Below are 27075 nucleotides of genomic sequence, written 5' to 3' on the forward strand. Positions count from 1 at the left end.
GTTTTACTCGCTCCGTGTCTCGTCAGTACGTCGCGCGACGTTGCGGCGAGAGGAGTGTTCTTGGTGCCCGAATTTTTCGCGACGTGAGACTTGCGCGCGTTTTCACGAAGTGTGTTCTATGGAGAGCAGTAAAATGCCTCGTCTTTGGTGAGCTGGCATCACCAGCAGAATCGAAACGGACTGAGCAGGAAAGAAAGACTTGGAATTTCGAACGGATTGTCGACTTGGTCGATCGCGCGAAATTCGGATCAAAATCGAGATTGACAACCCGTGTCAAATCGTCTCGCGTTGACTTTGCGTCTCCGTCTTCGACGCGATAGCGCGAGAACTCGCTCGACATCACGTCGCCGGTCTCACCGTTCACGACGCACTTCACGCCGTGAGAAACACCGCGCGTTTGCGCGCGCGACAAGTGCACTCATTTGAAATTCAATATGCAAATCTGTTCTTCGTGAGCGATTACGATGAGATAACGATTAATTGTTTTCGATCTCACGGATACTATTAATTCGCGTCCGGCTTAACGAATAGTAAACACGAAAAGACCAAGGGAAACGGAGCGGAGGTAAAAGCGAGAAGGGAACGAATACGTGCAGTGGACCGGTGAATGTTCGGTCGTTGCTCGGCATTTCGTCCGGGCGGATCGGTATACGCGCGCGCGAAACTATGCGACCGAATTGACGACACGGCGAACAGGGAAGAGAGAGAGTGAGGGAGAAAGAGAGAGAGGGAGGAAGGGAGAGAGAGAGAGCGTGAATAAGTGAGAAAGGGAGAAAAAGAGAGCGAGTCGCGCGGAGGCAAGTCGCGGGCGAGAACGCCGCGACCGGTTGAAGCCGCGCGAGAATATGCGCGAGAGGCGGACTTGAGCGCGCGCGAGCGAGCGGAGCCATGGAAAACGCAGCAACGGCAACGGCGGCGGAGCAGGATACCTGCTTCGGGGCGGGCAGCGTGGCCGGAGCCGTGATCGGGACCTTTCTGACGACGATTCTCTTGGTCGCCGTTGCCGCGTTTCTCTACAGACAGTGGCGCAAGCGTAAGGGTGAGTATCGAAGTTTTAACCCTCTCCTCTTATCTAGATCCGAACAGATTTGTCTGGTTTAATAAGAGAGATTTTCCTATTCGTTTTGAGAGAATTATTTTGTTCGAATCTTGGGAATCTGCTTGAAAATCGATAAAGCGTAAGAGTATTTAAAAATACTGCATATATAAAAAATATATAGATATATTTTTTGAATATAAGTCTTATATTTTTGATATTTTATATGTTTGAGAGAAGATGCATCGCTTCTTTAATACAGATAATTCTTGGAAGAATTTTCTCCATATCTGGATGTCTCTAAAAAGTTCTTATCTTTTTATCTTTTATTTTTGTTCTTTATTTCCTACAGATCCTAGGAAGATAGAATTTCCGAGATAGAACCTGTTTCTTCATTAGTTTCTTTTTTTATTGACATTAATTTAACATCATTAAGTTTTGTGATTGAATCAGTAGTGATTCAATCAAGTAGAAAGTATCGAACCGCAACTGATCCATTTATCGCTCATTTTTTTGAAAATAACTTAAATTGATAAAAATAAATCTCTCCCGCGCGAAATAATTTCAGTTATTTTCGCTTTTGCCGAGAGGAAAAATAAACCGTACAAGCATGATCATTACAAAACGATAAACCAATATTATTTGAGAGGAGAAATAGAATTCAAAGAAGGAATTATATTCTCCACACTTGGACGAATATTGGTTTCAGTATTAACTGATACTATTTTTAAACGTTTCTATTGATTTATGCTATGTATATTTTCTCTTCTCTTTTTTTTGGTGTTCTCCTGATCAATTTGAAATATTGTCTAATTGAGTGAAAGAAAATGAAACAGAGTAAAGCGAACTCAAGAATTACGATAAATTGCAACGTTTTATTCGTAAGATTAAGGGTTAAAGTTAAAAATCTGGCATCTGTCATTACGTGCCTGGAAAGGAGTTGAAAGTGATTTTACATACTTTTACACTTTTTCCACGCAAATTAGTGGTTCAACGGGTTGGCGCAAGTTTCCGTGCGAATTCGTACTTTCATCGATTTAAATTTACGATCGTGTTTGGACCGGTCATATAACTGGTTTAACGTAAAATATGATTTTTCTTCAAATCAAAAGTTGTGATAGATAATGATGTAAAATCATTAAATTTTAACTGTATAAAAGACGTGGACATTACAATTATTTCTTTATATTGTGGACATCCGAGTATGTTTAATTTCGACTATCCGGAGAAAGCCTAATACTTTTAAACTATGAAAATCTTGCTCAAATTCGAAAAACCATCGTGTTTCGATGGAATTGCATTTTTGTAGCGATTCGTGACGAATGACTGAGTGTTTTTGCCGAAATTTTTGCACAAGTGCGGCTACGTACGCACGTTTCGGTCGGTGAAAGTAATTTAGCACGTCGAATGCCGTGGCAAGAATACCGGTATCTGTTACGACGTTTGACGCTGACGAAATTCCGATGTGTACGAATATCAATCCGAGTCTTAGCCTCACTTTCGTTTGCAGATAAAATCTTTAGTCTTCGCGAAGAATTGAAATTTGTCTATGACAATGTATGACTAATATATATTCAGAAAGAGAAGCACTGAATTGCAGGATAAAATAAATTTGAGGAAATAGCAGATTTATCCTACTTATCACAACAATTTATATTTATTTGAAGTCTTTTTGTCATATTAATAAGATTATTATTATAGTTTTTATATTAATGAGGTTATAGTCTTATTAATACGATTAATTGAAGCTACTGATAGATTGCATTAACGATGCATTATTTTCTACGAGGCTAAGAGACTCTCGACGCTAATAAATGCTTTGCCTGGCGAAGAGGAAGATGCAAAGAGTATGTACTTTTACGGGAAGTATGTCTTGTAATAATGGCGGTAACAGCGCGGGCGGTACGCATTAAACGTCGGTTTCTCTGCAAATCTTCTCTTCGAAAAGGCAGGGAAAGAGTATCACATGCGCGAGTGTTTGCAAATCGCGACAAGATTTACGTGCACGAGGAGAAATGCGGAAGCTGCAGTATCTCTTTTTATCTGTTCTCGCTGATTCTGTCTCAATGACTGTGGACACTCGATATTCATTACCTACGAATGCTTCGTCGATGGAAAGCTGGCACGGAAACCACGTCGCCGGATGCGGAAGAGCGGAGAATACTTGGAATACTTTGATAGTATCAGCTCGCAATATAAGCATTGTTGTGGATACGCGTGTTTGATTTCAATTTTTGGAGACGTAGATAGAAATAACATACTTCTACAAGTTTATTTTTAATTTATTACTCCAAGTCTGCATAAAAAAATGCTACTTTCTTCTGTCATATTTTGGAGTAGCTGAAAAATTTCCATTAAATAATTTTTCCCTTAAACAAACTATTTTCACATTACATTCTTGTTTAGCATTTTTGAGCATTAGTGTGCCATATTAAATAATGCGTTCGTAAAGAAATAATATAATTTTCTGTTAGTTGTGTTAGTTCGATAAAAACAAGCTTATGAAAGCTTATGAGTACGTGACAGACGGGATTTGAATGTACAATAAGACATTTTATAATTTTAAGTGTAGATCTAAAGGTCTTCAAAGCGAGATTACGTTAAGAAACGCTGGCGCAATTTTAAAGAATAATATGCCGACCAATCGGCGATTCTATTGATACATGATGGAACTATCCACTCGAGCAGCGAAATGCGCATTCTATTATCGAAGAAGAGTCCGCGGCACTCGTTTTAATATGGCCTCTAATCCTCCTGCCTTGTAGCTTATCGTTTAAAAGATATTAGCGAGCTTTTCAAGCGTATACTTACCGCGCTATTAAACACTTTTTTGTCGGATCGACCATTAAGACTTTCGACTTTGGCAGTTTAAAAACGGCGACTGTATAATTAGCTGTGGTGTAACAAGCTCGAACTTTGACTTCGCACGCGTATATATGTGTATTATGTATCATCTTGTTTATTGGAGAATCAATTTGCCGTAGACACAATCTGATTCGCGAAGAAAAACCTGTCCCGAAATGGAGAAGTTTTTTTTCAACATCTTGTTTCTTTTTTTTTTCTACCCTGCATCTGAAAAACTGTTAATATGTAAAACTGTTATATTTACGATATATATTCTTAGCGTATGAAGAATTTTTATCTTTTCTATTATTCTATTAATTATTTCTATTATTGTATTAAATTTACTGTCTCATACTTCTCTGCGGCAATTTTGACAGTAAGTTGCGAGAAACTGGTAGATGCGGCCCTTTCCTCTGCTCTTTCTGGATCTAATTTAGATATCCTAATACAGAGACATGCCTTGCAAACAGATGTAGATCGCGTTTCTTACGCAATTCTCCACGCAATTACTCATCGGAAATGCGAGACCGTCCCCGTTAAACCCGCGACATGATCATGAGAGCGGACAATCTGCGCTCCGATCGCGCTCAGACGCGGACTCGGCCGCGCGTGCAAGCTCCAGCGAGTAATTCACATCGCGGTGCAAGTTGTAAATGTCACTAACGCGCATCGCGAAGCAGCATCATCGTCGCAAATAAGATCCGCGCGTCTCGAACCGCCTCCGATCGACGCGATGCTCGCGTACTTACTCGCTCTTACGCGCTTACGCGCTCGAAGGCCACGTCGTCGGTTTTAACGCTGCGAGCGTTCATGAGCGCTCCGCTCGGACGGAGAAAATCATTTCCTACGCAGCGATTTATGCGAAATGTCGAAACGGCTCGTTATGCCACCGCAGCCACCGTCGCCGATCACTCGCGAAGACGTTCCTTTTGCCAGACCGTACTTCCTCGGTCACCCCAGAGATCCTTGAGATGAAAACGAAAGTCCCGCGCGAGAGATTCCTGTTATAAACAATTAATCACCGTCGCGCGCGTATACGTCGACATATCTTCAAGTCTCGTCTCTCGCTTTCCAAACATCACCGTAAACATCAAACATCAGATTCGTTACCGAACGAAAGATTTCACGCGAATTCCAAGAGAATCTCGCAACTGAGACGCGCAAGTGCAAAAGGCGTAGGGATCAACGTCAAAGGATCAATGTCGGATTGTGTTTCATATTTTAAGCTACAAGAAAGAAAGGATAGAGACAGATTAAAGCTCGCTTGGCTTTAATCTACGGAATATTTCACCCGTCCGTCGTGGTCGCCGATATGTTCAGCCTACCCTCGGGCGGTTTAGCTTAAAAAGCGGCGGCAAGCCGATCAACCGCGCGCGCGCGGTCTCTTATACCGGTTTCCGAGCGAAAACGCGCAGATGGATCCGCGCGTCCATACCTTCGGGTTGAGAGAGGCCCGGATCTCTCAGGGGCGTCGTTAATGGGTAGCATTGTACGCAACGGGTACGCGTGATACGCGCGCGTACCGCCCGCGAGGTGCTCGCAGCGGCCGGCTGCGATAGATAGACAAGTCCGCAAAACCGGCGAAGGTCTTTAGAAAGTGCGGCTTCGGGGCTCCTGCGGCCAAGTTGTGTCCGATATCACTGTGGGCACGCGTACGCGTGTGCGTACGGCACGCATGCACACGCACGGCGCGCGCCGCACATCGTATCGCACGTTAAGTGTATTTCTATATCGTACTATGAACATTTGCGAGAAAAGCGTTTCTCTAATTCGAAAAGTTCTAATCCAGAGAGAGAGATTACTGCGTCTTGCATAACTGAAATGCGCGAATCCGCTTTTGAAATCAACCATCTTAAATTCAAGAAATTTGCTTCGAAAGAACAACCGGATAGAATTTGGTAAACGATGTACCGAATGCCGTCTCTGAAAACGTTACTTTGTTCACTTTGCTAATTTTGTATCACGAATGAAAAAAAATTAATATGTCAGATGAGTGGTCAGAAAGGAGGATAAAGTCTCCCACTCTCGACTTACGTCTCAGACTTACGTACTCATCGTTTCTCATGATCGTTCGCTATCGCTACCGGTAGCGCGATGCGGTATTTACTCCTCTCAAATGCCAAGCACCCCGTGATCGGCGTGATTCCCGCATGCACACGCAGGATACGCAATTCCGGCGCTGCGTCGTCGTGCGCGGCGCTTAACCGGCTCTCGCGATAATAAATTACTTTCACGAAGCCGCTGCAATGCAGTGTGTCGCGAGAATCGAACCGCATGATCCGGACGATGCACCGGTATATACGTACTGAGGCACCGCCAGCGTGCCTCTGTATCGTGAAACTCCAACCAGAAGACGTTCTCTCGTTGTGGATAGAGAAATTTATGATACGCCGAGACACGATTGAAGACGAGGAAGTCTTCTCGTTTGACGTAATGGCAATTTTGAATGTTGCGATTCCTCGGCGGCGATGCCACGTTCAACGCTGCAAACGTCACGAGTCGACTTGTAACGGAATACAATTAGAATCTGCGAACGACTGATTAGCAGACACGAGATCGATCGATTGTTCGAAACGAAGACGAATATTATGTGTAATGATGGGAACCCGATACGTACGTTTATTGCGCACAACGGGCACGAGAACGTAAAACGCTATATTGGGTTGGCTACCTGCCGATCGTATACGGTGTTCGGTATTATACGTAACGGCTATCCTATGTTTACCCTCATGCGGAGGCACGTATCGATCCCGTCGGATGTTTTGTGACATCCAACGCGCCGAGTCCCCCGGAGACTCTGCCAGAGAGAAAAAAGAAATGCGTGAACGTAACAAGAATTCGCGAAGGACAACCGAAGACTCGAGAAGAGAACGGGCAAAATATTCGGTTGTAACGTATATTCGTTATTAAAAACACTGACAAACAAACGGGACGAATATTTCAATCCAATAATAGAGAATGACGAAGTTGATAATTAAGAGAAAAACAGAAAGTGTCATTCCTCTCGAAATTATTGTCGCGTTCTGCTTCTCCTGCAACGCTTCACTATCGAGATTTTTTAGTTTTAGTCACGTATTCTTTCTAAAAAAATCCCTGCTATGCATGCGTAACAAACCCGATAACAGAGCCCGATCTAGCACTAAGATCGGTAATGAAACTTGAGAATCACGCAGAGGTGTTACAAAGGTGGCAATAAACGCATTAAAACTCGCCATCTGTGGAAATGCAACCGATGAACGCGTGGGCTGTGTAGGCAGCAATTATAGTTATGACCGTAAAAAACGCAGAGACATTGTTTTAATCGCGATGTTAAGGCCGAGGAAATCGGCGCCTTATATGTCGCGTGACTGCATCGCGGTCTTCGGAGTGGAAATTGAATCACTGGTCGAAAATCGCACTTTTTGAACAGTGATTCAGGTTCCACCTTGAAGTAAACAATTAATGTAATCCAATGTAATGACAATGAATAAACTATTAATCCATTTCTCCGACAGGTCGACCTTTTTTTGTGCGTCAAATATCGCACATAATGAGATAAATAGCGTGCTGATTAATAATCATGAATCCAAAGCGCGAGAGATCGCGAGAGATCGCAAAATTATGAACGATCCGGTCGTTGCGTAAGCCCTTCACCGCGAAATTCCTTCGCGAGAAGTCGCGGTTGACAGTCGTAAAAAGAATCGAATCCTGCCTCCGTTCGATGAGATGCAAAGCGCTGGAAGAGAAAGCGTGCGATCATCGGTGACGAGAGGATGTATCCGCGAAATTCGCCGGCGGTAAAGGGAAGGAGTAAAAGGAACGACGCGAATTGCATATGAATCTGGGACGTCGCGTATGAGAATCGGTCTGCGGGATTTCCCACACCTTCCATCCGCATGGCGGTAACGTTTCGGAGCTCTCGACGCGCCGGAGAAATGGATTAATAGTCCATTCGTGGATTACGCTCATTGCCTACATCGCGCGTCTCGGCGCCATGGACGCGCGACACAGACCGCGATAAAAAGAGGCGTTCTCATCGCGTATGCGGAAAAAGTCCGGTCAGTTGACGACATGAGCGACACTATTTTATTCGATAGCGCAAATTAATTGGAGTCATTAGTAGAGCTCGTAAATAATTGATAAAGGAAATGAGACCGCATTACAGTCGGTCTCTGCGGACTTAGATGTCTGCGGAGATATGAGATAGACAAAAACGTGAAATCCTTGATTCGACAAGTTCCCGAGTCCGTAATCTTTTATTTCTTCATTTTAATCAGACTGCGTTGCACAATTCAGAAATAGTTTCTACGTAAATTAAGTCAAACAATTTTAAATTCATGAATTTTCGCTTTTTTTTAACAAAAACTAAGCACAAAGATTTCTGTGTAAATCGTTTTTTAATGTTTTACACATTAATGTTTTTCTAATGCATTTTTTAATTGTTTTCGATGCAATCTTCAAAAACGAAAGAGGGAGATATCTTTTATAATGACGAAATTATTCCATCAAAATGGTCACTATGAACGTGAAGCGACGCAGATTCATGAACCACGATGTATTACACTCGTAATCAGATCACACGCACATGTCATGTACAGACACAAGTATACGCGTATACACGCATACATATGAGTCAGACACTATTGTCCCATCTTCATTCATGAACGAGGACATTGTGGAACTCACAAAAAAAACGTACTAGGTTGGGCCTACATGATGGGATAGATTTTCGCTTTCCATTCGACACATAGAAGCGCGCCCATCCGAGCGTCTCAACTGGAGCGGCAAAGTTTCGATTAGAGCGGTAATAACACCTTCCTGTTTGAGATAAAGTGGAATACACCGACATTGACACGCTTTCGGGACGAGATCCTTTAAAGACTTGCCGTGCCACGATATGTTTTTGTTACACAGTTTTACGCGAACCCACGTTCGCACTAGTCTGCACTGGTTCGATGATATTCTGAGCACATTCGACTTAAATCGACAATTCTCTCAGCTTGAAGTCTCTATTTGCTAATATATTCCTCAAATTTTACGTTTAAAATATTGAGAACGTGATTGAGCATACGCAACATACACAATGTACGTACGTCATCAAAATGTGTCAAGCTGAAAATGTGCGTCAGCAGATTATAAATTCCCCTCTACGAAGTTATCGATTTGAAAAAATGGATTTATATCGATTCAAGGAGACGAAATAAAGACGAAAATTTTTTCGAATCCTTTGACTAACGACCGATTTTCAGCACGATACGAATTAGGACGCCGCGACTTTTTTCTATTCTCAAAGTCGCTCGGACACGCTTACGCGCCGAGCTCTCTTTTGGTCACGTCTTGGCGCGATCTAGTCCATTGTAAAGCCGCAGCGAGATGTGTGTGCAAAGAGAAAGAGCGTGGTGGAACTGCGTCGTTAAGGTAATGCACCGTACAAGCGGCCGGTGCAAAATTGCATTGTACGCGCGTACTCCATTGAGGTGGAGGAGGAGGAGAAGGAAGAGGAGGAGGTAAGCGGGGCAAACTCGCGGAATCCGGGCACAGAATGGCAGGACCGCATAAGAGCGGCTCTTTATCCGCCCGGTATGAGAGCGAGATATCGATAAACGGGTTCCGCGACTTCGCCGTACCGGAGCACGGAACGTGCCTCGGTCGGTGCCTTGCGTCGTCGGGTATCCCGTGCTTTTCGCAACCGCGACGTTTTCCGCGCGACGTGAACGACCGACCGACGTGGAGAGAGCGGCGATCGTTTTGTTTCAGTTTCACGTGGACCGATCCGCGGAACGGTGTTTTTTGTTCTTTTTTTCTTTTTCTTTCTCACCGACTTCTCGATCGCCACAACGTACTCTTACAAGGTCCCCTTTTACTCCCCCTCTCGTCTCTCTATTTGAATAGAGATTAAGCTACGAGATATGACAATGAGTCCGATATTATAAATGTACATGTTTATAGTGTTTAATTTAGATATTAACATGACGGTTTTATCAGGATCCGTTTTATCGGGATTATAGTAAATTCCTTCTTGCGATAATTTTCACAATGGTCAAAAAATGAAATAGTTGCAGGGAGAGATTTGTTTTCGTGTTGTCTCTTCGCGTTATCTCATATTTAACTTAGTCAGCCTTGAATTATCCGGGGAATAATTTGCGCTGCATCTGCCTTGACAGCGAAAGCTAATTAACTAATTGAAAGATCTCATCAATCGTGTCTGAAATTTTTATGACAGCGCTAATTACACAATAGTAATGAAATAGCAAGGAGGAACGACGCAGCGCGATACGCACACGATGAGTCTGCGATAAAATTTTGAGAAAGCAGGACACAAACACACGCGCCTTTAAAAGTCCACAATTACGGCAAATGGCGCGTATGTGTGTATGTGTATGAGCTCGCTCGCACCTAAAGTAGGGCGATACGAAGGCTACCAATTGTAGACGATGCAGTAAAAGATAAAACTGCGGCTGACAAACTGGTGTCGTCACTTGACACGCGCCTCTTACATAATAATGGTAAACGCGTTCCTTTTTAGCGTGGCTACGTTTAGTTTGGCTATCAATGAGATTAAAAATCGCGTACAAAGTCGCAAAAACTCTTCGCGTCACGAGTCTCTCTTTGCTCTTCAGCGAATTGTGATTCAATCGGCGAGAAGTAACTACCCGAAATTTAATGCGAGCAGTTATTTTTGCGCGTACAAGGTACACTGGTATAGGAGTGATCTGTGCATGGTAAATTGCACGTACCATTACATTCTCCCATATCGCATTACATTGCAGAGACACTATCTGTTATACTTTGCACGTGTTGCGCAGTGCGATAAAGTCACCCGGCGAAAAACGTTATCGAAGACAGCACGTGACCAATTAATGGCGTTTCTTGCTCATTGCTACCTGTTGCATGGGACTAATGATAACTCTTGTTCGCGAAGAAGAAATAAATTAATAAATCGAAGAAGAAATAAATAAACAATAACGAGAACACCGCCTGGCGGCTTATAATATTTTCGGAAGGTTTTGCGAAACCGGATGTTCGTATCGCGAAACAATCCTTTTTCCTCTGACACACCTAGAACGATTCCATCGTATTATACGCCATACACATCCCATGGAATATAAAACGGCGCCATGCTTCTGGCTGGTTTCCTCTTTCTCCCTCGCGTACACTCCCTCACGCTTCGGGCTTGGGGATTATAATTTATGAAGGAACCAGGATGGTTTATCCTCGTACCGATCTTACGCGACGTAATCCCACGCCATCGTGGCCATACGCACACGCACCCATGGCGGAATTACATAACAAACAGGGATCCAACGTCGTGGCGACGTTATCCAGCCTGGCGACATGACAAGGTCCAAGCACGAGTTGATCAGCCTTTTTGAAAGTCTCCTACTTTTCCGAAGCGCCTCTTCTCCCACGTCGAAGCGTGATTTACGAGTCACGCATCCCTGCGTGCGCGCTCCCGTGTAATTTGATTTTCTGTATGGACGCAAGCACGCGCGAGCGCGAGGCAACGCGAATGCGTTTAGCGAACGTAAGGTATTATAATTGCATTGTGCTTAACAGCGTCCAACTATCTCCTTTCTCGTGCATGGTGGAGATTAGAACGTTTTATGGCTACGGGGATAATAATGAGGATACGTAATCGACTGCGCTATTATATTTTGAATACCGGGAAAATTGGTCAGCTTTCCAACACGTATCTCCAAGATTAACTTATACATGTGAAATGTTTGTGTATGCGGTCATTTGCCTACCGCGCGAAGATGTAATTCAGGTGTCATTGATTGATATTTTATCAACGCCAGAACAGATTCCGTCCGCACGCCGATCGTCGTGATGGTGTAGTCGCTCGTGATGTCGTCGAAACTTGGAAGGAACGCACTTGCTGCGCATGTCTGGTGTAAATAATGCGGTGATAATAACACGTTATCGCGCTGCTGTAATAGGTCTGACGGTGACGGCTTTGTGACTACGATTGTGACAATAGAATCTCCAGCGCAAGATAGGAAAATGCCGTAGCAAGCATGTTTCCAATTTTGCGGTCCACTTACCGCAATACGCTAGACTATGCGCTATGAAAATAGTATAAAATATACAAAAATAGTGTTAGCTATTAATATAAATATCTTAATTAATTATAGTGACATTCAGAGATAATATAAGATTGATTGTGAGACTATAAAAGTAAAATAGAATAAAGTGGATGTTATTGGATAAATAATCAATTAATGGATGAAAAGAAAACGGCGGTTATTATGTGGAGTAAGATAGATAAATTATGAACTATTACAATCTATCCTCGCGTGTCGATCATTGAGTAATAAACGGTTAATAATACGTTCTAATTCACATACATATTTATAATAATCAATATGCTCTGAAGATAACGTTTCACGTTGAAGAGCATCTAGCCAATTTGAGCATACGCGCATATTATTACTGGCAAGTCACTACATGTTTGTTCTCATTCATTATATCCATTTTCATTCCTTCATCTTTTGCGTTATTTTTGCTTTCCCGCGGTAGCTGCAGTCTCATGCCATTTGAAAAGCACGCAACATACCTGAGATCCTTTTTGCGCTATCGACGCGATTTGTCAGGAAAAAAACGGGACATGGCGAGAGATCTTTCCCGTCGGAGATCTGGGAAAGCGGAGAAAATGAGAGAGCACCGCCGAGAGTGCAGCCTGACTTGTTGCAACCCCCTCGCGATCGTTAGCGTCATCTCCGAGACGGACGGACACCTCTCTCGAAGGGGCGGCGACGTGGCGAGGGAAACGGAGGGATTTTTACTCGGTTCCTGGCGAGAACGTGCACGGGGAGGCCGCAGCCGCGCGCGGCACGAATATAGACTTCACTCGAGGTGCCTTTTTTACGAATGCCACGCCTCGCATTTCTGCATAATCACGGCTGTTGTCATTCCCCTTCTTACGCACGCCAACCACACCGCCGAGGCCCCCTTCCTTTAATCCCCCTTGCAATCTGCCTCCTGCCACGGCAGGACTCCCTCTTCTCCTTCCCTCTGCTTCTGCCCTCAGGAATCAGAGCTGACTGTGCCCGCACAATGTGGCTAGGTAGCGGGTGAACCGGTGCATTATCGAATGCACCGCGTCCGGTAACGGTGAGAGCGAGCTCGGCCTGGCGGTCTTCACGGGGACCGTAATCGAGCCATGACTCGTTGTCACGGGCCCGTTGCGGTCCTTTCGCGCCAATCTATAAATCGTGAGCCAAGCTGTGTTGTTTCATTATTCTGGTAAGACTATGTGAGACTAATTTAATGGGACAGTAAGAAATGAGGATTCAGTTTGTAGACAGAGCTCTGCGCCAGGAATGTGTTAAGAATGAATCTCCATTGCACATACATAGACTTTCTTCATTACGTGGATATACATTTATGTATGCGGAGGAGATTGTAATGTTTGCAAAGTAATTATTTTGACAACAAATATCATTGGATTACTTATATCTATGTCATTGGTTGCTTAATCGTTAATTCAGGTAATTAGAGATTATTCTTGTACAGTTCTGGAGTGATGCGGTAATACCTGCGCGGCCCATATAAGACGAATCTTCATGCGAGCGCCGTTGGCATTGTGACAGAGTGGAACAGCTCGAACTGGAAAAGAATCACGTTAACGATCACTTACGGATCTCCGGCATACACGCAGCCTATAATGGACTACAACGTGTGGCACTGATTATACGCTTCATGGCCGACTCATTATCTTTATTTGTCCTGCGAGTAAAGTCGCCATGCCGGGCTCGACTCTAAGGCGTTCCTCCTTTAGATCCGTTCGGCCGCCAATCGGCACCGATCGCTGTGATCATTAACGTTAATGGCGAACCGCACGTCAATCTCGTAAGATAGCACAAGACCAGCTACGCGGAAATGTTTAACAATATCGAATCCACAGTGACGTATAACACGTGTAATCTCTTTCCGTTCTTACGATGCACGAAATGATTCAGCTTCGATCATAGGGGAATCAGCTTTTTCCGTTGCGCGCCGGTGATCTCGACTGGCGTGACCTTGAGGAATGGTAAACCGGCCGTGATGCGATGCGATGCGATGCAATGCGGTGCGGCAGGTCCGCACCTAAATACCAGATCACTCGAGTGTGGAAAAAATCGCCTGCGCGTGCTGCTCTGGGCGCGCCGCTCGAGTTTCTTCTCGTAATTCACGGAAGGTTGCACAGGACTAACAAGAGTTCTCGCCACGTCCGCGCGTCCGAATCTTCCTGCCGCGTGTCAAACTCTCTTCCTTCAAACGAAATGCATATCGCATATTTCATCGACATGCAGGACTCCCCCAGAATTGACGGGAAGATGCGTAGTCGGCTCTTATTGCACTCAAATTTTTTTCTTTCAGACGAAAGTAGTTCGAAAATCTGTTTTTTAGCTATCTATCTTTACAACTGTGTAGTATATTTATTATTTGATGCTACATTAGTCTTTAAAAGGAGGAAAGATTAGTTTCTCACTTTTTATAATGATGTTTTTCTTCTGAGTGACGTCTGTTATGAGACACATTCTACTTTACAATTTTAGCCTGCTTTTTCATACAGCTAGACCGAAATTTGCATTATTTTGCATCGATGAAGGAAGATGCTGAAGAGTCGCAGTTCACATGACTCATATCGGCAGAAACTTACGTCAAGCCGTACGTTTCTAGTCGGAGCATCGGGACAACATTTCTCGGCATATTTATAACACGGCACGGACTGATTGATTATACATTTGCGAAACATGTGCAGCTGGCAACTGACTTGGAAATGCAACGGTCGTCGTAGATGAGGAACGACTCTAAGAATCTGGAATACTTTAAGTGACTTATCAGTATCCATATAGATAATTTTAATTTGAAAACAACTCTGCCGCATGTATTTTGAAGAAGCTCGAAATTAACGTAAATATGGCATCGCTGTTATAATATCACCGCTTAGCATAAGCAAATTAGAATGCAAACTGGTTGTTTCAACCAAACAATTTTCGTCCAGTTTCCTGCCACTTAGCTTTAATGTGATACCGTTGACTTGCTCAATAATCTGACAACCTTTTACATACACGTTACGCATATTTCAAGCATGGACTAAATACTACATTAACATTATAAAATCGTATTGCATCTGGAAACGAAATTGCACCTGTTAGATCCAAATGAAAACTGTCGCTATCGTAAGAACTTGCTTACACATGATATTATAAATTGAATTCGCCAACATATCTTTGTCAATATATTTTTATCATATGCATATCGTCGCTTTCCTAGCTAGGAAACGAAAGAACGTATTTGTACTTCGAATGATTTTGTGATCCTCCTCACCGACGAATGTACGGGGTTGTCTTTTGCAAAAGACTATTACCTTCGACCTCGTCGCATTACTGTTGCCTGTAAACGGTGGCGTCACGAAACTAGCACATTAGATATTTTGCGGGTAAGCAAAGCGTGGTTTAATCGCTGAGAAAATCCGCTAGTAACAATCGCATCTCCGTCGGGCATCATGATGCACGTCATGCAACGTGTTTTTTGCAATTTACTCTAAAGTAATCAAGAAAGATAACATTACTGTGCGATAAATTAACCTGGTAACGACGGTCTAGATAAATAAACCACGTAAGTCATTATTAAATTAAATGTTAGTTATATTGATCTATATTCATAATTCGCTTGAGTAAAATCAGTTCGACTTTTGCTATTTCGAGTTAAAATAAACAGAAGATAATAATTAATCCATGGAACCGATGATAAAGCATTATTATTGTCATTTATTACTATTAATATTCATATACTTGATCTTGTGTCCCGAAAATACGTCAATTCCACGCAATTTACAAGAGGTACAATTTCTATTTCCTTTTGAGTTGCTATACATATGAAGTAAAAAGAAACTCAAAATTCTTCGACGAAGAGATCAGACTGCGCTGTTGAGCGTCTTGTTGTCGTATAGTGGCCGGGAATCCATTAGGAGCTATCGTAACGGTTGGGGAATACACTCTCTCTACTCCCGAAAGGAAGAGTCATCCGGCGGGCTGATCGTGTCGGCATCCCGTCGAGAGAGGTTTCCGAGACGAAGTGAGAAGCAGAGCAGTTGGATCTCGATAAGAACAATGCGCCTGAAACACTTGGTGTAATAGTAGGGTACGTAGGGTCGCGACTCGAAGCTCATGACGACGACGACAACGAAGAAGAAAAGGAGGAGAAGGAGAAGGAGGACGAAGAGAGGAAGGTGCAGGATAAGAGAGAGCGAGCCAGCTCACCTTGGCGCCCATGGTATGCGCCCATTGGCGTCCCTCGCAAAGGCGTAGCGTCTCTCCGCGATGGTTGATGTTTTGATAAGAAATCTCGAACTTCTTGGACCTGAAGAACGAGACCGAACGAGAGAGAGAAAGAAGAGAGAACGGAGAGGAAGAGAGAGGAAAACAGAAAAAGAGAGATAGAGAGAAAATAGTCGTTGCGACAATCTTTACAGCCACTTGTATCCTCTCTGTGTCGCACGGCTATAAATGCACTTTATGAATGCAAACAAATACGCCGTTAGAAACATCGATATATTCTCTGTAATTTTGTACAAAAGATGTCGACAGTTTGAAATTTGAAAGAAGATGAACTGTGACGAAAGGAGAACACTTATCGTACAAGATGCAACTCACGATCCAATCTCTTTAATCTCCTTAATCTCTTAAAGGACATCGTTTCGCAACAAATCACTCTTCTTCACGTAGATACGAAGCTGACATTTTAAGTAAATTTTGTAAAGATTAAATTAACACCGGGTCCGGATTCCCTACATCTCTCTTACCTTTTCTCAGGTGTTTTTAATTTCACGAAAAGTATGCCAGCCATTCGCAGTGTTATTAGCGGAATTCAATCATTCGAGCCATGAATATGGAAAAACAGAATGCTTGTTTGGTATGCTGACACATCGCTGAATCGCATACACCGGCCACTCAATGGACTACGTAACATGAAAAACATTATGTATTCGAGGCTACTGCATCGGGAGTGTCACGGTATGTGTGTGGTCGTAAGAGGGAAATCTATAAAACAGAATAAATAATTTTCACGATTTATTAAAACAATAGCAAATCAGCACGACAGTATTATTATCATTATTAATAACTGATCAATATAATTAATTACTAATCAATTACTTACATAAAATTTAAAAAATTTGCACTCTCGCTAAAATAATTTTATTTTATGAAAACGAATTATCACGTTCGTCATTATTAAATCAAGAGAATGCAAATTGAGAAACAAAATAAGAAGCAAAATAAAATTGAGACACCTCCGCCTCTCTCTCTCTCTCTCTCTCTCTCTCTCTCTCTTTCTCACCAGCGGTTTCTGTTTTATTACTGTTGTACACTCCGAAGAGCTCCATCAAGCTGGCGAGCCGCGCGGTATGTTGAGCGTTTCGCGGTATTCTCGCGATCCGACGATGCGAAAGTATGCGTTTCGTTTTACGATAGGCATATCGATGCCCCTAGGCCCACATCTGCACCGAGAAAACGCGCAGCAGTCGACGACGATGCGCATATGCACGCGGATATCTTAGATATTTCATTTACTCAGCGGGATTCGCTCAGCGAGAAATATGTGTCGGGGCACGAGCTGCAAATTCAAAAGATCTCGAATTCGAATTTTTCTTTCTTTTCCATCGAATTTCTCAGACAACCTTCGGAAACGAGACGTCGATTACGCATTCCGGCATGATTAGCCGCCTTATTATGCGTTACATAACTTAGCAGGCAATGAGGTGGAGAAAAAGAGAAACAGAAGAAGAAGTAAAGGAAAAAAGAAAATCACCGTCTAATCGCGTGCATTACGTGCGTGCGTCCGTGCGTGCAACGTGCACACAGACACGTACACATACACGGGTAAATAAATAAACGCGTAGGTGCCTACGAACGCGCGGCGCGGCTCGAGGAATGCCGCGCCTATCTAGGAAAAATCCGGGACATCCTCGTACACCATCGTCGCACGATCGAGAAAGAGGTCGTCGCGTCGTAGGCCTGTCGGAGATGCATCCTCCGCAATAAAATTCGCAACTCATAACAGGACTGTCACGTCCGCCACTAGCATTTCGAACGTTGCAACTGGACTTTTCGGTGTACTATGACAATAATGATGTAGGAGAAGACGTAGGAGATCTAGGCTCGCATTCAGAACGCGCTTCCGACAATAAAAGCGCCTTCAGTGCGGCTTCTCAGGCAATCAGATGTTTTTTAAGCCACTTTTAGAGGCGTTTTTGTTGTTCCGAATATAGACCCAGAGTGAGAGACATCAGGCTTAAATCGGAAGTGATTAATGCTCTTGCGCTAAACAATCCTAAGGTGAGTTGAAGGCGTTATTGATTCCACCCGGAATCTAAAAAAAAACGATTAATGCGCCTGATTGTATCGCTGCTTGCGTGACTGCACGCAAACCGGAAGATCATTCGAGAGATTCGAACAGGAGTCTTCGTGAGAATTAAACACTATATGCGCATAAAGTGCGCATAAAGAAGAGCTCGGATACCGTACGTGTAAACACTATGCGTAGCGATGTCCGACGTTGACATCTCGGCATATATATGTCCGGATACGGTCAGGTCGAGGATGTCAGATACGTAGCGGGACATACGGTCGGTGATGAGGAATGCGTTTCCTTCCTGCTGGACGGACATCGCGGGTACACCGTACATGGACGCGCGTTCTTGCGCGCGCGCGCGTGATCGGGGATGCGCGATCATCCGCGTCTTGTCCTGTAAGTATGTACTCCGCTAAAATGAGTCATATCACGATTACGATTCCATTCATGCCGCCGCGACGAAACGGGAATACCGCGCGAAGCTGCGACGGACGCGCGAGACGCTCGCGAGCGATGCAGCAACGGGATGCGGCAGCGAAAGCTCGCGCGACGAGCAACAAGCATGACGATAACGTTACCTCAGGTCGAATTGCACGCGGATTACTTAAGTCTGGAATTTGTTTCTGAGAATGTTTTCACACAGCGGAAGGCATACGTAAAATTGAGTATAAATTAAGTAATGTGTAAAAAATTGAGATTCTCTTCTCTTCTGAAGACAGTTTTGGAGAAAATCTACGAAAATACTTTTATAATTTTCTGAAAATTGAAACAGCAGATTCTCTAATTCTCTAACAATAATATTTCTGAAGTATTTTGGAATTGTTTCACCTACGAAATATCCTGAAAATATTTTCAAGACCTTTCCTGGAATAATTATTTATCATGATAGATAAAAACATATTCTGGAAAGCATTGAAATATGTCTTCGACTTTTATGAACGATATAGGAAAGTTATATTTATCTTTGCAGCTAAACACTTAGTGCTGGTGACGGATCCCGAGATCGTCGAGGATGCATACGCCTTCGATAATCCTTGCTTCAAGGACGCGACGTCTGCGGTGGTTGGTCGCGTCGTGGAGAGACCATCATCGAGCACACCGGTGGATACGTCCGCGAAGGATTCCACGCGATGGTCCACGCCTTGGTCGTCTCTGGGCCTTGGATCGGCAATTCGCAGCGATAAACGCCGAACTCTCGATGACTCTTGTGTCGGGGTAAGTAATGCATTTAATTATTATATTTTTGTAAATGGAAAATGTAAGAAAAAAAAGGTAAAAAGAAAAGTGCTAATCTTATTCTTGATATATAAAAAAATAAAAAATTATAGTGGATCAGTTTGACGAATTATCAGGCATTAGGTAATTCGCAATTTCTTTATATTCGTTGAAAATAAGTATTACTCAGTTGGTCAATTAAATTTAGATTTCATATCATTGTTTTACACAAAAAATCTCAAGACGTTGACTATCTTAGATGCATCTTATGATTGATCTATCATTGAGACAATTCAGCTATTTTCATATAATTATTATATATACATATATACCGTATGACAAAATGACACATTGCTGAGCACTTATTTTTAATTGGAAGATTATTGGTGTAAACGACTGTATTATTGCTCGCCAGGTGGGCAATAAATTCCGCAGTCAAACCTAAAGAAGTGTCGAACATGATAATAGTCCTTGTTAGTCACGCGATACCAACCAACGTGATAATTGCAAGATGATGTGGAAGGCGGTGTGTAACATTTATAATTTTCTATGATCTAATCTGTGATCTGGCTTCAAACTATCAAAGTATTCAAGGAACTGCTGAACCAGTCTGCGAAGAATACTTAAATTAAAACTAACTTGCAAATTTCCCACAAAGTCTATAAAGATCTTTAGGATCGTGAATAATGAAATCTCATCCGTAATCCGCGAAAATTCATTGTTAGCCTAATTCATAAAATGATTTATCCTTAAGAACAAATTAAAAAGCAGTAATGCATGAAAAAAATATAAGTACAAAAAATAAAATATACCGGGAATGGAAGTCAAGCAGATCGTTTCACGTAATATCTTTATCCTAAAGATTTATCAACAAATGTGTTATTCGCGATCCACACGTCAGTTTAATGTCCCGTACGTGACACATCACATGGCCGGACGTAATGATGCAGTCAATACAGGCATGAGTCCTCTTTCATAAGAATATGACGTATCTCCTTCATCCACTTGTCCCTGAGTTATTAGCTCGTCATCGGCAAGGTTCCCGTTCATTGATCGTTGCTTCTCGGGATCGTACTCGGGATTGCGCTCAATGACGCCAATGCGAATTCGCACACACGTACATACGAATGGTAAACACGACCCACATGCAATAATTCAGCTCCCGTGGAGCCAGTCTTTTCATCACCCGTGTAACAGTCATCCGTTTTGTCGTTCCAGCCCAAGGCCACCAGGGTCAGCGTGGTCAGCCTGCGCAGTCGTGACTTCACCGGACTGGGCTTTAATGTGTGCGGTAACATGAGGGAGGGCATCTTCGTTAAGGACCTGCTACACCGCGGCCCTGCATCCGAGTCCGGACGGATACATCCTGGTACGTAATAAAATGTTCTTGCATCGTATTCAAGGACGGATCTATATAGTCTAGGATGAAGCCATCCTAGAATAGAACATACTTGGGATTCGTTTAACTAAATTTTTATTACACAAAGAAATGCAAGTTTCTTTTGCGTACAAATCAGTCTGACATATTGATTTCATTCTCCGTACGTCATAAATTTATATTTGTTTATTTATCAGCAAAATAGTATTTAATAATTACAACGTTGAGGATAATCCATAAAAAACTTCATTTTCGGACTCTCTCAAGTTCCTAAAAGATTTTCTTCAGTTTGATTTTACAAATTTTTCTTTTTTTTATTCTTAACTTTTACTTCTTGCGTCTCTTAATGACCTACCTCTATTACGATTGTCTCGCGACTCAATTTTCTCCTTGTTCGTCATATCAAGATTGAAACGTGGCATGATTTCTATTGAGAAACAGCAACTCGATTAAGCGATTAAACGAATTATAATTCAATACTTCAATTAATGTGAATATGTTTCTCAAGGGAAGTCATCCGCGAACCTGAGAATCACCCACATACCTAGATTTCGCAGTGAAAGCACTGTTACTGCCACATTCAAGCATTTGATAATGCGTGTCGTGAGACGATTAAAATGGAGTATTAAGTCCTCATTAAAGTGCATTCGCTGGCGTAAGTGGAGTGCACGATTCGCCATACTATGATGTTGATGGCCCCGTTTGGTAAAGGCACAAAAATTTGAATTTTGACTCAACGGTTCTTGTACAAACTTGAATTAAAAAGTAAATTACGATGAACTTAATAGCTTTTATTAACAGTTATTTAGATATTATTAAATCTACAGAATTCATTTTCTATCTGTGTGCAGTGTTGCACATATTAGAATCTTAACGTTTTGATTTTTCTGGTAATCTAAAGATTCAAAGTAAAATTTAATTTTTCTAAGATACTTTCGTCATTTTCTTTTGAGATAGATTAGCAATCGTAATATTAGCAATCTCTAAAATACATAACGCTGCAAAAGTTTTTCTAAAATCACTAAATATCTTTTTTCCCCTCGCAGGCGATCGCATCTCCAGCGTAAAAATCAGCTTCCGTAACATGGTGTACGAGGACGCGTTGACAATTCTGAGCTACGCTTCGCCATACGACGTGGAATTGGAGGTGGAGAACGGCGGTGGCGGCTCGAAACCAACGACATTGCTGAAGAAGAGCGTGGGTCCGAGTTCGACGAGGATCTGCCATCCACTCTACAGAAGCCAGTCAATCCCGGAGCTGTCACAGGCGCACAAGAGTATCGCAAAGCGACTCTTCATCGCCGACCCAAACGAGTCCGTGGGCTCCAATTACTCGACGGCAAACTCGAAGTCGTCGTCGAAGTTGACGCCTGGTGGCGGACAGAGCCTCGAAAGGCGTCACGAGGAGACGAAGAACAATCATTACAAGTTCGGCATCAAGGTATTACCGGCATTAGACGGCACCGTGCACCGGATCGAGAATCAGAACGAGCATAACACTAATCTGGAGAGGAGGCACTCGCGCAAACTCGACGCGGAGAAACTGCTGAATATAAACCGGCATTCCGCGACATCGTGCGACGGCACGACCGACGAGAGAAAGATGTATAACGAGCGTCTTCAGCAACGCGCGGATTGCGATGCGAAGACCACTGCTGACGTTCGCAGCATCGACATGCCGGACAAAGGCGGCAAGAGTGTCGACGAGGGACTCAACATACCGTCGGAAGTGCCGACGGAGGTGCACAATGCGGCCATGGCGGCACGCAGAAACCGCAAGAGCAGTTCGGAGCCACTGACCGCGCACAAGACAATATCCGAGTCGGAAGGCGGCAAGAGCCCGCAGAAGAACAAACGTAAGGCACCAGCACCGCCGAAGAGCGCTGGCGACGTTGCGACACCATCCGCGAGGAAGGACGCCATTGACACCATCGACACCATCGCCGATTACACGGAGTCGCTGTGCGACTACGTAAACAAGGCGCGCGAGAACACGGATACCGCCGCCGCTGACGCACGACGACACCGTCTCGAGTGCCAGTCGACGGCGAACAGACGGAACTCCGAGTCGGACACCGACAGCGAGATGCAGAACAGTTTCACGACGATCGAGTTGAATCCGTCGGACATTACGATCCACCGCACGCCTGTGCCGGAAACGAACGACGACGGAGACGAAGACGACATGTACAGGAAGGCAGCCAGCCTGGGGGATCTGTCCAAGTATGAGAACAAGACAGCGACGACCTTGGAGAGGGCACAAAGCCTGGATATGGGAGCCGAGACGGGCGCGAAAAAACGCAAGGCGCCGTTGCCGCCAGACGACATCAACGAGTCCACGGAGGACCTCACGAAGCTCGATCAGATCGACACCTTTGATCAACGAAAGCTGAAGAAGTCGAACGAATGGGGTACTCTAGAAGATGTGATCTGGAGCGAGGCTGCTGATACGGCGGATGAAAAGACGCGGGGAAAAGCGCGCACGCGAAAGAGAAGCAACGGTACTCTGGAACGTTCCAAATCTGCAGTGGAGATTAAGCTGAAGGAGGAAATCAGCATATCGACGATCACGGCGGCCGACGATGCGCCTGAGAAGAAAAAGATGAAATCAGACGACGAGTCAGACCGCGAAGTCACCACCAGCATCGAGCTGTACAATTTGCCTTTAAGCAAGCGATTAACCGAGGAGTTTATCCACAACGAACGGATGTTCAACCCGGACGAGGATAATTCTCTGGCCAGGATCGTGAACGATGGCAGAGTAGTGAAAAGCCCAACGCCGGAAGAGGTGGAGCTGAACTTCCAGTTGGCCGACGAGAAACGCCAGCAGAAGGCCGAAAACAACGTGGAAAATTCCACGACGGAGAAGTCAGAAGACTTCAATCGCGCCTTGCGCTATTTCGAGCTGCATGCGAGCGCATCGCCGACATCTCCGGATCCAAAAGTCAATCTGACGCGGCTGGACGAGTGGAGAGAAGAGAAAGCACCTGCAGTCGACGACACGTCGCTCTATGCCGGCAAGCAACCAGTCGTGGAAGAACCCATCTTGAAAGTGACAGTAGATAGGGGTCACGGTTGCCGCGGTTGCGAGGACAGATGCAGCCAGCACAGCGCCGACTGCGAGAAGCGAGCTGTCGGAGGGCAACATCGCGTAACCGCGCGGCCACTCTCGGAAGATGTGGAGATAGAACGAACGTCCACGCCGACACACGTGCGAGTTTACACGGCCAAGTCGGAACCGGCTAGGTACAACAATAAAGATGCAGAGGAGCTTACAGAGAAGAAGAATGGTGGTGGTTTCTCCACGTTCCACGCGCACCGGACGAAGTTCGAGCAACGTGCGATGACAGAGCAGCAACGCGACAAGTACTCACCGATCAAACTGAATTCTCCGACCGACTCATCTGCATTGGAGACACATTTTGCCAGGCGCGTCATCAATGTTACCAGCCGTGACGAGGATGACGACGAAGAGGATGAATATGAGTTCGGCTCAAGTGTTAGGGCAAACAGCAAGAGCCCGTCATCACCCAAGGAAGATCGTCACAACATCAGCAGCGTTAGCGTATCGAGCGGCGAGAACAGTGAAGACAGCGGTCTGGTTCGAGAGTCGATGGACTACAACTCGCAAGATCCGCAGGAGAACAATCGTCCACCGTTGCCCAACACGCCCGTGCCGAACGCCACGCAGAAGATGACCTACATCACGGAAATCAAAGTATCGCCTAATCGGGAGGGCGTTCACGGGACCGACAACGAGAACGAGGAAGCGACGACTGGTAGCAATGGGGAGCCGCGGCAGCTGGCACAACGCGAGATCAGAGTGACGGCGAATGGTAGACCTACGTCTGGCAAGAAACCACCGGTACCGCCACGGCGATCGGATATCACAAAGAGTCCGCGGGACGATCACGCGGACAAGCAGGTAGTCTACGTGTCCGAGTACAAGTCTAGCACCGGCAAGGGTGCCCAGATCCTGGATACGCATTCGCCGGAGGTCAAGCAATCGGACAACAAGAAGTTCGAGCAGTGGATTTTTATGACTGATAAGGAACAAAATCGCTGGAGCGCCCCTTCCGCCGGTCAAACCCAGCCCGTAACGAACATCGTGTTGTCATCCAGGAACGATACAAATTAGCAGATCCGTGATCCTAGTTCGCGACTTTTTTGAAAACGCGAAACAAGAAAAGTGATTGCCAATTGCTCGTTTTAGAAAGGACATTTTATCTCAAAACTATCGGAAATTGCTTTCCTTCCCCCCCAAACGATTTTGCTTAGGAAAACAAATCGTACAGTTATGATACTAACGTTAACGAATTTTCATTCCTAAAAAATAAGAAACTTGAGATAAAGTCTTTTCTTTTACGAAAAAAGAACCGATTTAATTAAAGATTTCGAATGAAAACAAGTTAAGTATCGCAATAATGTTGAAATATTCTTATGTGTATTTTTTTACGGCTGTTAACACCATTTTAATTTTACTCTACGATATTTAACTTCAGAGTTTTCATTTCCAATCTTTAGCTTAACTGCGATAAACAATTCAGATGGAAGGCTACAATATTAACTGAAAGAAGAGAAAAGGAATATGGTTAACTTTATGTCACGTATGTTGATGCATTTCTTCAGGTTCATCATGTCTTACGACATGTATATAATATCCACAAAATGGTTTATGAATGTTTGAGAAATTTTATGTTCTATATAAGACTTCGTGCATCTAATGTTCAAAAATTAGTCTAAAAATTAGAAAAGATTAGTCGCGGACTGGCATGTGAAACAATCAGTAAAAGTGCTGATAAACTACGTGCCATAAAGAATAATTATGATAGAGTGGGATTATTTGAAGAACAGAACTGAATTGCATGTACGCGGATTTAACTTACGATTACATTTAATTTAATGTGTTAGGTTCAATCGAACAACGTGAATAAAGAAGTTACAATCCCGAAGATTGTACATACTTTCTCCATGTCGCAACTTTACCGTATGTAAATATAGGTCAGTGTTTTAAGAACGTGACCACTAAAGTAAGCCTAGCAGCAGTTAATAAAAAATACATAATCTCTTCTTTCGTACGAGTGTACGTATTTTTCATTAACAAAGTCTTTAACTTTCCCCATCGAATCAAAATAATATTTAACAAGATAGTTAAAACTCTTTAACTGATCGATAAAACGATAAAACAATACGTACAAGAAAATGAAAAGATGTAAACTTGAATATTACTTGCAGCCTGAAAATATTTTGTTTTACTTAAATAGAAATATTTAATAAAATGTATACGTCCAATATGAAATGCAAATATTTGCGTTAACAAGATCTGTAATCAAATGATAAACCATGCGACTATGTGTACTGTGTATATTTAACACATAAGTGAAGTAATCTGTAAAGTTGGGATTAATGAACTTAAGTAGTGATTTACTAACATAATCTAGTTATGCATGCGTATTATCGAGATATACAAAGAATGAATATATACTTAATACGCAGAATTTTACGTGTAATTATTTTGTTTGCTTTATATGAAAACGCATTGTACGCTCAAAAAAAAGTAAACTGCACGCGCACGTAACTTCGGTCTTAAATACATATAAAGAATGCATGTAAAGTGTGTATTATAGACATTCCAATGATGCATCATTGCATAACTACATTGCAAACATTACATCGTTTCTTTTTATCGTTATCCAACTTACCTGATTTTTAACGTCCTAAAATAACAGAGGAATCTCGAAATATATAAACTCATTAAAAATACCTTACATCAGTATGCTATAAATGTTCCATCGTGTATGAATGGATTATTATATCACATTATTTGCGCAAAGCGAAACGTTACTGTTAAAACTGGCTTAAGCAGTTAGTCATTGCGAGTTTTTCTGTGTGTATGTTTATTAAAACATAATTTATTCTCCAAGACTAACATGTTGGTAACGTACATTACATTGTCTATCGTTTGTTAGTGAGAATTGTATAAATTTTTAATAAATAAAAGTGTTATATTTTTAGACGTAGATCTTGGTATTGAAAATATATGTATATTTTTTTATGTGAGGATACTTTCTTATGAAAATTATTTTTCTCCAGTAGATTTATAGCACTTCAAGATCAACTTAGACTAGCTATTACGTTAGAGATACAGATTTTTAAATTTAATTAAATTTAGGTCACATTCCACACCAAATAATCTTGCATATTATGCAAACAGAAAAAATAAACATTGTGCTAATAAAGATGGAACATACTGTGTAAAAAGAAGTAGCGAAGGATGAAA

At 43.1% G+C, this 27075-nt stretch overlaps 1 protein-coding gene and 2 long non-coding RNA genes across 3 annotated transcripts; 2 read left to right on the forward strand and 1 right to left on the reverse strand.

The window, feature by feature from the left end:
- LOC105282030 lies at positions 1-26815 on the forward strand. Its single transcript, XM_011343685.3, has 4 exons — positions 1-1039; positions 19173-19417; positions 20636-20786; positions 21842-26815. The coding sequence occupies exons 1-4, from the start codon at positions 889-891 to the stop codon at positions 24931-24933; spliced, it is 3639 nt and encodes a 1212-aa protein (XP_011341987.2). The 5' UTR covers positions 1-888; the 3' UTR covers positions 24934-26815.
- LOC105282032 lies at positions 1808-12408 on the reverse strand. Its single transcript, XR_894420.3, has 2 exons — positions 3848-12408; positions 1808-3376 (listed from the first exon to the last, which is right to left on the reverse strand). It is a non-coding gene; the product is annotated as an uncharacterized LOC105282032 (long non-coding RNA).
- On the forward strand, positions 12418-15591 carry LOC105282031. The gene is made up of 2 exons (XR_894419.3): positions 12418-13278; positions 13376-15591. It is a non-coding gene; the product is annotated as an uncharacterized LOC105282031 (long non-coding RNA).
- Positions 26816-27075: the final 260 nt, after the last annotated feature.

Source organism: Ooceraea biroi, chromosome 7, assembly GCF_003672135.1.
Source record: "Ooceraea biroi isolate clonal line C1 chromosome 7, Obir_v5.4, whole genome shotgun sequence".
NCBI classification, from domain to species: domain Eukaryota; kingdom Metazoa; phylum Arthropoda; class Insecta; order Hymenoptera; family Formicidae; genus Ooceraea; species Ooceraea biroi.